Below are 14,055 nucleotides of genomic sequence, written 5' to 3' on the forward strand. Positions count from 1 at the left end.
TACTAGAAAGTAGTCACATAAAGGGTGTGTCACATCTAATTGCATCACGGAAAAAACGCTGTAGACCCAGTAGACCGATCCTTTTGAAAATTTTAGACAGTGAAATAAAAACTATTGAACAACTTTTGGCATTTTCTTTTTATTAATACTTCGAGCCCAAGCCCGTATGCTCGCACCTTCCTCTTTACCCCGTCCATAAGGTTCTGTACAACGTCAGGTTGTAGTTTTTTTTGAACAGAGATCCATTTTCTCCGCCTCCGATTTGACAACTTTTGGGTTCTTCCGGAGGGCCTGCTTCATAATCGCCCAATATTTCTCTATTGGGCGAAGCTCTGGCGCGTTGGGCGGGTTCATTTCCTTTGGCACGTTGTGACCCCGTTGGCTTCGTACCACTCCAACACGTCCTTTGAATAGTGGCACGAAGCGAGATCCGGCCAGAAGATGGTCGGGCCCTCGTGCTACTTCAATAGTGGTAGTAAGCGCTTCTGTAGGCACTCCTTAAGGTAAACCTGCCCGTTTACCGTGCCGGTCATCACGAAGGGGGCGCTCCGCTTTCCGCAAGAGCAGATCGCTTGCCACACCATGTACTTTTTGGCAAACTTGGATAGTTTCTGCTTGCGAATCTTCTCCGGAACGCTGTTTGTCCTCTGCGGAGAAGAACAACAGGCCCGGCAGCTGACGAAAGTCCGCTTTGACGTACGTTTCGTCGTCCATTACCAGGCAATGCGGCTTCGTCAGCATTTCGGTGTACAGCTTCCGGGCTCGCGTCTTCTCCACCATGTTTTGCCTTTCGTCGCGGTTAGGAGCCTTCTGAACCTTGTATGTACGCAGGCCCTCCCGCTGCTTGGTCCGCTGGACGAATGAACTTGACAAATTCAGCTTATTGGCGACATCCCGGACCGAACTTCTCGGATCACGTCTAAACTGCTTAACTACGCGCTTGTGATCTTTTTCACTGACGGAGCATCCATTTTTGCCGTTCTTCACCTTCCGGTCGATGGTTAGGTTCTCGAAGTATCGTTTTAGTACTCTGCTGACCGTGGATTGGACGATTCCCAGCATCTTACCGATGTCCCGATGTGACAACTCCGGATTCTCGAAATGAGTGCGCAGGATCAATTCACGACGCTCTTTTTCGTTCGACGACATTTTTCCAAATTTACGGAAAATTGACAGTGAAGCATGGCCAACGTGATCTATACACTCTTATTTGATTATAAGCGAAAGCTGAAGATATAATTCCTAAAAATTAAATTTCTACAGCGTTTTTTCCGTGATGCAATTTGATGTGACACACCCTTTATGTGTCATAAAACATCCGAAAACAAACAAAATTTCTTCTTATTTCCTTGCATTTGTAACTGTCAGTCAAAGTGATCAACATTTGTCTAACGAAAAGAGACCGACACGGGGCTCAACATATTAATAGTTGAGTGTTAATGAGAAAAATGTCATTCGAGAGATGATGAAAAAAAAACAATAAACGACTAATTTCATGCCAAACTGTCTTAGGAGTGAAACTTTGTGAATTCAAATACGTTGGCCGTTCAAGCAATTAAAATCTAAAAAAATAGATTTTTTTAAAAGGGCCGAATTTTTTATGTAGTAAATTGCTTAAATTTTTATTCAAAAATGTAAGAGGAAGTTCTAGAAAAATTACACTGAAACAAAATATTGTCAAAACTATATTCTAACAATTGATTAACTGATTTTTTTTCATGATATCTGTATCTCCTTTTATTTCTCAGCTACTAATCAGTGATACAGTACAAACTTATTTCTTGAAAAGTCAATTAGCACATTGATTTTTTACGCAGTTGATACGTGCTGCGTAAAAAATCGCGTAGATTTCTAAGTCCGCGTATGAAAAAACGCGTAAAAAAAGCCGCGTAAAATAAAAACGCGTATAAAAACAGCCTTTAAAGGCGACTTCAGTGTATGCAGAATTGCTTAAATGGTCTATGTCATTACATTCACCATGTTTCATTGCAATCTGAGATGGTACTGTCAATGGCCAGCCAGTGGTTTTGTGGCTTAACAATCTTCCAAGGAACGCCAAGCAACAATTATATTCACTAAAAAAAAATGTGAATTCGGCTATTGAGAATGAGATTATCTCAATCATTATTTATTTTGCATGTTGTGGAAATTTTATAACTCACAATCAAATATACGTGAACCAACCAGATAGAGATTGGGGTTGATTGGAGTTTAAATTCATTTTTGCTGGAATCAACAGGTGACATTTTTATGAATCAAATCAAATTTATTTTTTTACGTTGCATGCGATCTGAGCTATGAGATTGTTGGAGAGATTTCGCTCATCCCCTCTGCTATGATATTCCGTTATGAACACAACCAATCTATGACCCTTCCATGACTTGTCATATTCATTAATAGATCTCTTGTATGCCCCGATAAGTTATTGTTATAGGAAATTTAAATAGAGGAAACACCACTGAATGAAATATCAAACAGGTTTTGCTTGAGACATTATTTGCCCAGATTCTCTGGGTTACAACATTGGATACCGAATGTACAGTGCATTGCGGAAAATTGAATCCACCTTGAAGAACCAACAGCATCAATTGTTAAACATATTGAATGATGGATATGGCAGTTTACCTAATTATTATTTTAACTAATCATTTCACTGAATTTTCAACAAGGTGTTTCGATTTTTTTCTAACTCGCTGTACTTTCTTTCCGCTTCGTGCACACACATTGAAACTCTACTTTCTCCGTTCATCTGACTGAAGCTGGAACAAACAAATCGTGCCCATACGACATCTACGCATACTTAAATCTGTTCCTTTGGGTCACCTGTTCAGTTGTTCTCTAGCAGCTGGATATCGTTTAGTTGTTATCTCGACACGCAACTGAAATGAAACGATTTTTGGCGCTCGTGGTGATTCTTAGTGTGTGCGGTGGTACGGTACGAGCTGACTTCGGCCTGAATGTGACCATTCCGGATTTATCGAAAGAGACTTCCGCCGCAATTGGCCAGGGCATCATATCGCTCATCAAGGCCAATGCAACCATAAAATCGGCCGCAGTGCAGGAAGATCCCGTAACATTGACGGCGCTGGTGAAAATAGTTAACAACGTGACCAGTCCCCTGAACAGGCTGCTCGGAGCAACGCTTTCGGCTACGACGGATAAAGTTTCCAACAGTTCAAATCTTTTCGGGAATTTAGCTACACTGGTGGTAGAAACCAGAAAAGCCATCGACGATGCGCTGGTCGCCTCAAATGAGCTGCAGTGGAATATACACCCGACTCTGCACGAAGAAATGCGCGAAAATATTTCTGTAATCGCTTCTAGCCTTCCGATGCTTCTAGAAGCATTGACTGTTATCAACGATTCGGTGACTGTCAACCAGAATTGTGATGGTTCTGAATATCCCGAAAATATCTTAAATTTTTTTACGCCAACTGTCGTCAATGGTATGATATATCCTCTGCGAAACATTGGAGGAAGTATCACAAACATTGCATCGATTGTTACCATCATATCCAAAGAAAGAACGACGGCGTTAAGTCTCTTCACATTGGTTAACAATACGATCAGCGCTGGAATGAGGGCAATTGTGCAGCCAAATACGGTCTTCAACAGAACGGTGAATGACGCAAATACGGCGCTATCAGCGAACGCGAATGCGCTCAGCAATGCAATTACCCAAATTTATTCAACAATCATTAGTCGCCCGAATAACTTCAACCGTGGAGACATCAGTAGCCTAACCATATATCTATCCGATGTGAAATCATCTATCGAATCCTTCGATGGGAATGTTTCGGAGGCCTTCAACAACCTGCGAGAAGATGTAACGGTCGCGCTGAACGCCAACATAGATCAAACCACGAGTACGCTATTGGAAATAACCCGAACGATGTCGAGCAAAGCGTACAAAAGCGATAGTGAGTTTGCGGACCGTTGTGTCAGCAAATATGCCAACCAGCTTACCCAGAACCCAATTCAGGTCAATCGGCTGAGCGTCTGTTTGCAGGCAGAATCGATGAACTTCGTTCCGTCCGCGCAGCTCTTCCGTGTGCTGTCCGAACAGACCAGACTACTGGCCGGGTCCGGCTCGCCTGCGCTCCAGATGCGCCACTGCACGCAAGGGCTGAAGGACTGTGTGGCGACGGTGAGTTCATAATTCGAGATTTTTAGCAGGGGCTCAATTACTTCTGGTGTCCTATCTAATTAATTTATAATTTCGTGCACTTTCTAGACGCTGCTGACCAATTGTTCCTGAAGCCTGACATATTCCGAGACACTGTACCAATCTTCTTGAATATGCTCTTGATAATTGCCCAATAACATTCGTTTGGTCGAAGCTGGGAACATTTTGGAGGGTTAATGTCTTTTTCGACGAAAATGATGTTGCAAACCACCGGCGAATAGATCTGGAGTAATGAGCCATTGCTAAAATTGGTCAGAATAGAGAAGACAGGCCATGCTTTTTATACAATGGAAGCAATCCCTTCTTTAAGCTTTCGTCCAAAGAAATTTCAGAATTTATGGTCCTTTTGCGAGTTGTTGTTTTTTTCCATCGCAACAGTCGTATCCGTAGTCGATAAACTCTCCCCAACTGATTTAGTGTAAAACTAAGGCCTCGGCAGTGTTTTGGAGTCCTCTTTGACATATGTTTGGTTGCCCATAAAAATGCAGTGGTTGAGATTATCCAGAATGCACTTCTTGTAGGATTCCAAATTTATTGGCCAAGTCACTAATAGAGGCAGATCGATGCTTATGAAAAACACACTATAAATATGCATCTGTTTTTCAGTAATAACATATCAAATGTTTGGGATTACTTTTCGATACACTTCTTACCAGGGCTCGACAAACTAATATTCAACTGAAGATAGTCTGGAGACTATGAAGCTATCGGTATTCGCATATAACTGGAAATGAGTTTTTGCTTCCTCCAGCATTTCTCCGTCAATATGAATCAACAGTCATTCGACCGCCGCTAACTGTTCTAACGAAGCTCCGTGTTCATTCGAATTCGTGTTTGAACCTGGGTTAGTTTCAACCTGACTCTGTAATGAAAAAAACGTTTTCGGGTTCACGAATGAAGCGATTTGCTGGTGTACCTTATATAGTCTGAGTTGTTTATATTCGCGATGACAAATGTACAGTATCGACGTCTGGTGGCGACATTCATGCTTGGAAAGGATATTATTCTCTAGCAGGGTTAAAGGCAGTTTTAAATTGCAAAAAATTCTTAAGTTTTTTTTTCTCATGAATTAAAATTTCTATTTCATGTTATTTGATTACTCAATACATGTAGTTTTGAGACTTTTTTAACTATATGTCTATACTTTTCTTGTTATTTCCACGAGGACTTTCCGTTATAATGTAATGTCATTATCAGACACACTTTTCTGTTGGAATTGTTTCGCGATTCGCAAAAAACGTCTTACAGCTTCTTAGTCTTAGCTCCATTTCCATTTCCATAGCCATTTCCATTGACTTTTCCAGAAAATACTCGCAACATGACAGTTTAATATAGTTGTATTGGTGAACCCGAGTGCGAACCCGTGAAACATCCTATCATTTTTGGAGAATGGAACTGGTGCGAAACTAGGTTGAAACAAAGTTAATAAAAAACTTTTTGACAGCAGGTACGTGCGAACATAGTTTGGAACTGACCAAAAAACGGATTCGCTATGAGTTCACGGTGGGTAAACAATGGAGCCGTCCATTAATGGTGTAACTACTTTTTTGCATCAGAAATCATGTTTTTGTTTCACTTTATATTAACGTTAAAATAAGATTGTGTTCGCAGGCAACGAGATGCATGCCAGGATGAAGTAGTAGTGGTTGAATAAGGAGGCAGATTTGTATTCATTCGTCACGTCAATTAGAATAACCATTTGCTAGAATAGTTCACCAGTCATTCTCGCTCTTAAGAAAGGACCCCTGTCTGGAAGGCGGAAAAATAATGAATTTTTGTTTTTTTTTCGGATGTTAGGAATAAAGTGAAGTATTCGGTATATTTGAAGATGCATTTTCCATTTTTTGAGTGCACGAATAATGATTATTACGCAGTTGAGAGCTGGTTGCGTAGATGCTGTCTGATAATTAGTTTCTTGCTGGTGGTATCGGTTCTGAAGAGGGTGTCGCAGTACGAATTCCAATGAATATTTTGAAATTTTAGGACAACACCTAAAGCGTTACATAGGGACGTTCTGGAGCTTCGAAAAAATTTAGAGGGACAAATCTGCTGAAACCGAATGAAATCAATATAAGGGATTTTAAGGGATCACTATCGATGTACGTGTTTGAGCCGAGTAGTGAAGAAGAAACGGCTCATATACGAGTAGAAAATCGTCATAGTGATTCTGCAACATGACAACGCTCGACCACAAGTTGCAAAGTCGGTAGAAACCTTCTTGGAAACGCCAAAATGTGAAGTCATATCTCACCTGTCGCATTCAGTCGTCGATCATCTCTTGCTCTCATGACTAGGGTTATAGTTGTTAAGCTACAGAAAAATCAGATTCTCTAGACTTTCAGATTGCCCAAGTGCTCTTTCTATCGGCAGATTTTTGAGAAGCAGCTAAAATAAGATCGAGATCTCAGCTGACTGAAACATATTCAGGATCAAATATTATATATCGACAAGGGTTCATTAATATTAAAGTTCGCTTACTATGGGGTGGAAGCAGATAACGGAGAACACAACTTGCTTCACGACAACCTGGGTGCAATACAATTTGGTAAAAAGTTTCGAGATTGAAAAAGAACTTCTAACAAATTATTCAAATATTTATTGATTTTTTTTTTATTCAAAGTTTCTTCTAGAATCAATGTACTTTTACATCGATTTCATAGCGATTCAAATGCATTTTCAGCTATGAAATTATATTCAACGCTCCGATTGAAGCGGTTTAGCTAAAATGTCGTCAAAAATATCATGTAATTTTTCCTTAATTTTCGACACAAGTATCTCAGACAATATTCTCCAATAACAAAAAAAACAAGCTCCTTATAGATAACCTCTCACGCTCAAGATCACGAGTTCAAATATTTTTTTTTCACATTCCAAGACGACGTTACGAGCAAGTTTAAAATGATTTCAGAAGATCATCAACAAACATGGTCATGAGCTTCTGTTGTTAGTAATACTGATATCTATATATATAAAAATGGATTTCTGTCTGTCTGTCTGTCTAATTCTAAAATGGTATATGGTGATCTTTTTCGCAATAAATGTTTTCACGGTGGTTAGACACTCCACGCCCTCTCTTAGGGGTGCTTCCATACAAATGAAAAACAATTTTCTGCATAACTCGAAAACTATTCAAGCAAATGGAGCCACATTTGGTATGTGAAGATTTTAGGGGGCACGAAACGTTTCTATGGTGAATAGACACTCCTCCCCTCTCTAAGGGGAGAAAAGGGGAGGGTCTGTCTTTATTCTATCATGTTTTCTGTATCAAACATTTCTTCCATGTAACGGAGAAACATGATATTTTCAAGTGGTTGAAGAATCTTGAACGAGAATTGTGTCTGACAATAATCTGATATTATAATGATGAGTTTGGGTAGAAGTACTAGGAATTTTATAGTTAAAAGGTAAATTCAACGGGGTCGATTAGAAGATCAATCAATGAACAGTTCTGCGATTGGACTCATGATAACAAAAAAACAAATTTTGTGCGGGACGAAGTTTGCCGGGTCAGCTAGTACCATATAAAATGGCTCATACAAATTTATTACGCCCAGTAAGTCACATATTATAAGCCTATGAATAATGTTAACACTTAATGAAAATGATTCTAGATTTAGGGTGAAACATTTTCGTTACATAAAATCTGTTGTTGATAGACAAGTATTCATTACACCAATATTATATCGTTAATTTACGAAATACAAAAGAAATCAGAATTCGTTCATCAATGTGATACTATTCTTTCCTTTTTTCAGTACTTCGAATACTACGGAAATCTCTCGCGACAGGTTGACACCAAACTGAACATCAATCGAGATCTGCTTATTCATGAGATACAAACAATTCGAAACCGGATCGGAATTTGTATGGCGGCCATTTCCGCTGATATTGCCGAAAGCGCCCGTTCAGTTGATACGAAATTCAACGCATGCCTCACTAATGGATTATAGTATGGGAGTATTTCGTTAACAGAGAATTATTTATTTATTATACACATATTTATTACACAAAATAAAGGTTAATCAAAATATCGTTATATTTAATCGAAGGAAATGAACAATTCAACCGAATTCACATTTTTTAGTGAAAATATTCAACCACCGAAGTATACTTTTCTTGTTACCGCATTTTTCAAATACTCACATTCATCTGTTATTATTCGATTGATTGATGCGTAAAATCGCCTTCATTTGCGATCACGTGTGCAAAATTCAACACGTGTTCGAGCTGTGTTCAAATTTTGCATTGCATAACAATCGCCGGCTCTGGCAATGCATGACTGCATTTCCTATACGCGGTGGTGGTCGTATAAAACATTGATAACTCTATTTTTGCAGGCATTTCTTTCGTGAATACACTAGAGTTAGCTTCAGAGCACATCCATATTTGCAGCAGTTTTCGAATTCCGTTTGCTTTCCTGTTGAAAGAAGTAATGACAACTCAGCTGAACAACGATCATAAATTGGATAACGTTGTTGTATTGAGCTTGAGCTTGGGTAGACTGTACAATTCGTAGTTGCTCTCAGTGATTGACCTGTACCAACCAAATTGCACAAAGAACACACAGAATGACGCTTGGGATTAGCAAATCATTCTCGTTGTGCAATTTTCGGTGATTCAAGCTTTAAATGGTCAATAACGACGCCGGCCACGTCCTTACAGTCACCAGGGGAAGGGAAGGAATGTTAGTATGATATTCGCCGCCCGAAGGCCAGAAGGGTCGCCTCTATAGCGTGGTTCCCTAGCGTTTATCAAGGAAGGGGTAGTTGTTAGTAGGTGGGGGTTATGAAAATCAGGATTCACTGTGGTAAGTATTGTGATTATGTAAACGCGAACCATCGAGCACTCGTAGAAACGAAGTTTCAAAAATCTTATCTAAACTTGCAAATCGAGTTGGACTGGCTATATATTCGATTATTTGTCGCCCGTACTTTTTCCAATCGCCAGTCGGCAGGAAACCTGAGATGCTAACCAAGATAACTCTTAAAACCAATCGATTCTCCAATATATCTAATTCTTCGTCATGGGTGAGCGTCCTCAATTCTTATCGCAACGGCTGAAACTTATATTTGGAAAACAAAACAACCGACACGGTGATATATTCAATTATTCATCACGGGTAAGCTTTTTAGAACTTCATAGAACTTTGGGAAACCTGAAAAGGTAACCGAAAGGATTCCGCTAAAATCAATCGGACCGAAGATAAATTCCGTTAATCATCGTTATCGAACTCCAATCCCGAAGGTGGGAAGGAATTAAAGATATAAAAATAATGAGTTAAACAGTGAAAGAATCAATATTTTAACAAATTGGGAAATTGATATATTTAAAAAAAAATCTTATCTGCACTTTATAATATCAGTTATCACAGTACATTAATTATTACATGAAAACTACTAAATTCATACTAGTTCCATACATTTTAACAAGAAAATGTATGAAACCAATATGGACCAGAAAGATTCATCTATCAATATAATAAATTGTATCTGGTTCGGGATAATAATGAGGAGCTCTAAATCGGCAGTTAGATTGGATGTAGCTCCACACGACATGGGGCCACTCGAATAGCATGCAATCGCGAAAAGTAAACAACTACATAGAACTACACCAATTTGGTCACATCAGCCAACCCCCCGCTCCCTCGGCCTGCACAAAATCGCAAACAAAAGAGTCTAACACGCTCAAGTCGGGTTCATACGCTGTCCGTCACTCGGCCGCCAACAAACGCCAAGCGATCCGAAGAATTACGAACGCACCCACACCACAAAACTCTACTCGCACCCGAGCTACTTCAAAATTATTGATATTCATCGGCGAGCAGCCCCACACATACAAATCAAACGCCAAACCTCATGGCATGGGCGCGCTCGCAATTCCTCGAACCATCCGACGCTCACCCGCAATCGAGCAACCGACAACGTACAAATCCGGCTTCACTCGTAACGTTACGATCACAGTGGTCTCCACGAAAACTTTACAGAACAGAAACAAACCACCAGAATCTGACGAGTCCGAACGAAGCTAGGGGAAGCAATGCAACCACACCAATATTATCCTATGCATCCCTCCACTCTCCACGACCGCACACGACCATGCGTTCACACTCTCACTCACAACAACGAAAGACTCTCTGCGGTCAGCTTTCGGATCGGCTATCGAAATTGCAATTCATAAATATCAATTTATTGTGTAAGAAAGCAAACGATATTCAAAAACAAAAAACTTAGCTGGAATGTTGATTCTCTCGAAATTGTTGATCCATCGTCCTGCTGGCAGAATAAGTTTGATTCCTTCCTCGATGCAACACTACTATACACGAACATAACCACAATGTAAAAGAAAGTGAAAGAATGACGCCAGAAACAAGTAAAATTTTCAACAATTTTCGCGAACAAATTTGCATATGACTGCAAAATATTGAAGTATGTGCATAAAACCAAAATAATTAATTGAATTTGAAAACAACTTTCCACTATCACACCGAAACCAATATTAATTTTTTACCGAAACCGCCTAGTTTTTCTCGGAACTAAAACGTATTAAACCACTAAACGACGAGAGAAAAAAAACCAAACGCGGAGCAATGAAAAACACATCCGCACCTGACGACTGTTCAATCGAGACTCTCAAATTGGATAACGTTGTTGTATTGTACATTTTTGAGGCAGTTGCTTCTCTTCTTCCTGAATTTCATCGTATCGATAACACGGGCCTTAAACGACCTTAAAAAAGCTACTCGTCGTAGCATGCAGAATTTACACAATTACGAAACGAATTCCAAACTCTTGCTCAGAATACTTCGAATCAATTAAACAATCCGAAAAAAATTAGGATCAATTTTTGTGGACCGACAAATCGAACTTTAGGATGTTCAACAAAAAAATCTTTCCTGAACACTCATGTTTGGCAACCAAATTTCATTCTCGTCGTTGCACTGCATAGGCAGGGCTCTGCATAGTCATAGTCAACTGAGGATAGTCAGCTGACTATCTGACAGACTATATCCGTATTCAGTTAGTACTGACTTTTGGCTTCTTCACACAGTTTCTTCGCCAAAACGACTAAACAGTCAGTCGGGTGTTTAGTCGCTATCTCCCTCTACCGACTCGACTATATAATTTCATTCTTCCCAGTCAAATTGTCCTCATTGCATTTTGAAATGACTTCCCCCAAAACGCATTCGTTCCTCTCTTTCTGTCTCCCATGTACGTGTGCATGCATCGATGTTTGAGTTCAACGTGGTTTGACATACGCTACAGGTGAGCTAGATTCTTTTGCATCGTACACGAAAATTACTCACACGTATAAAATAGCATGCAGTGTTTGTGCGCTATTTTGCACGCTATTTACTAATACAGCGCGGACTTGATTATATACAGTTTTTGATTTCTTTTCACTGTATATAATCGAGTCAAAAAAAATGTTTTTTTATTTGTTTTTTTGCATGTATTTTTCGTGTTTCGAAAATAAAAGAGGAATTTGATTTTTGATTCATCCCCTTAAAGTCAGAAAACACCTTTCTCACATGAAAAAAAAATAAATTTATCCAGATTCTCTCAGGAGGTGATAGACGATCATATTTGATGACAAAAATCCTCCTATGCCTATGTTCCAATTTCAACAATGAAGATTAGTTATAGAAGTTTTTTTTTGTTTCGGACTTTGTTGCCCCAAACTGGCTCTACATTAGAAAGTACGCTACGGAAGACGATTCTGATGCTTTCATTTGAAAGATAAGAAAATTTAGTAGAGGATATAGTAGTGGAAAAACTAAATTAGTGGATTTTAATAACATTTTGAAAGTGAAAAACTCAAAAGTTAATAATTTTCATGTGTTATTATTAATGTTATCCTTAAAATTTATATTAAACTGGATTGTTTCTATCCATTAAATTGAAGTTCTTTAACCGCTCTACAATTTTTTTCTTTGACGCCCAACTTCTATCTTTCTTAATTTGGCTGCAATATCGATATAAGCAATTCCTGGTGAAAATTCAAGCAAAATCTTCAAAAATCGTAATTTTTACCCCACTGTACATGTAATAGCCACTTAAACCTCACCTTAACGTTGAAATGTTACATTTCTTCTTGAAATAAGCCATATTTGAAATACTAAAAAATATATGTTTTTCCAAACTGTATATAATCGAGTCCAAAATTGTATATAATCGAATCACATATAATCGAGTCCGACCTGTACTAATGCGAGGGCCTTCATGGCATACTTGATAAATGTCTAAGTTCGTTGGTTTGAGTTCACGATGGGTGGACAATAAACCGTCCGTTGAGGGGTTAACTTCTTTTTGCATCAGAAATCATGGTTTCGTTCCTTTTTATATGGAAAAAAATCTGCATTGAAAACTGTATTAAATTTATAAGTCCAATTTCGAAGCATGATGTTAGCTTTAGCATCATTGATTGGCATAGGTATTATTGATTAGACGATGCTGATGGTGTCCACGTAAAGCCACACAAAAATGTAATGGTTGTAATGAAAGCATAATGCATAATGAGGAAACAATTCAAAAACTGGAGGACTGTCAATGCTTCTAAAGGGGACATAAAGATTCTATTAAGCTAATTCTTAGGATACGGACAGATTTCGATATAATTTTTCATTGATGTATTATTTTTGGCATATATTGCTAAATAGAGTAAGATCAAGTGTTCTGGCCTCCGAATCAATCTGAGTGAGTTCAGGTGTTTCAGTTTGTTTTATTAAATTCAACAATCAATGCCATAACGTAATTCGAAAAACAGTAAAATAGGTTTGGTCATCAAATCGTTAAAACGGTTCAAACTTCGTTTAATTTCTTTGTTTCGGTCGTTGTGGACGAATTCAGCATTTTCAATGCTTACTATAAATGTCTAGACCGCAATGTGTTTTCTATTTCGACTAGACCGATTTTATAGTTCGTGTTAAGGAAACGCCTTGCGGCCTACACGAATATATGGGTAATTAGATACTCTATTTTCAACGCTATTTTTACATATTAGCTACAAGAAATTTCATAATTACATTGTAATAGATTGTTAGGGAATGTCCAAATCGATTGGTACAAAATCATCACAAATCATGAAACCGTCATGAAATGTCTGAACATGAAACACACAAAAATGATTTTTTTTATATATAAAGGGTGTGTCACATCAAATTGCATCACGGAAAAAACGCTGTAGAAATTTAATTTTTAGGAATTATATCTTCAGCTTTCGCTTATAATCAGATAAGAGTGTATAGATCACGTTGGCCATGCTTCACTGTCAATTTTCCGTAAATTTGGAAAAATGTCGTCGAACGAAAAAGAGCGTCGTGAATTAATCCTGTGCACTCATTTCGAGAATCCGGAGTTGTCACATCGGGACATCGGTAAGATGCTGGGAATCGTCCAATCCACGGTCAGCAAAGTACTAAAACGATACTTCGAGAACCTAACCATCGACCGGAGGGTGAAGAACGGCAAAAATGGATGCTCCGTCAGTGAAAAAGATCACAAGCGCGTAGTTAAGCAGTTTAGACGTGATCCGAGAAGTTCGTTCCGGGATGTCACCAATAAGCTGAATTTGTCAAGTTTATTCGTCCAGCGGACCAAGCAGCGGGAGGGCCTGCGTACATACAAGGTTCAGAAGGCTCCTAACCGCGACGAAAGGCAAAACATGGTGGGGAAGACGCGAGCCCGGAAGCTGTACACCGAAATGCTGACGAAGCCGCATTGCCTGGTAATGGACGACGAAACTTGTGTCAAAGCGGACTTTCGTCAGCTGCCGGGCCTGTTGTTCTTCTCCGCAGAGGACAAATTCAGCGTTCCGGAGGAGATTCGCAAGCAGAAACTATCCAAGTTTGCCAAAAAGTACATGGTGTGGCA

The 14,055-nt window shown here is 39.1% G+C and overlaps 2 protein-coding genes across 6 annotated transcripts in view; one reads left to right on the forward strand and one right to left on the reverse strand.

Moving 5' to 3' along the window:
* The window catches only part of LOC129780367 (serine-rich adhesin for platelets), a 239,832-nt gene that overhangs the window by 101,977 nt on the left and 123,800 nt on the right, over nucleotides 1-14,055 (reverse strand). The gene's annotated exons all lie outside the window — the stretch shown is intronic.
* Nucleotides 2,876-8,168, forward strand: LOC129780370 (uncharacterized). The gene is made up of 2 exons (XM_055788558.1): nucleotides 2,876-4,147; nucleotides 7,942-8,168. Exons 1-2 carry the CDS (start codon nucleotides 2,885-2,887, stop codon nucleotides 8,134-8,136), a joined length of 1,458 nt encoding a protein of 485 aa, XP_055644533.1. The 5' UTR covers nucleotides 2,876-2,884; the 3' UTR covers nucleotides 8,137-8,168.

This window comes from Toxorhynchites rutilus, chromosome 3 (genome assembly GCF_029784135.1).
Source record: "Toxorhynchites rutilus septentrionalis strain SRP chromosome 3, ASM2978413v1, whole genome shotgun sequence".
NCBI classification, from domain to species: Eukaryota; Metazoa; Arthropoda; class Insecta; order Diptera; family Culicidae; genus Toxorhynchites; species Toxorhynchites rutilus.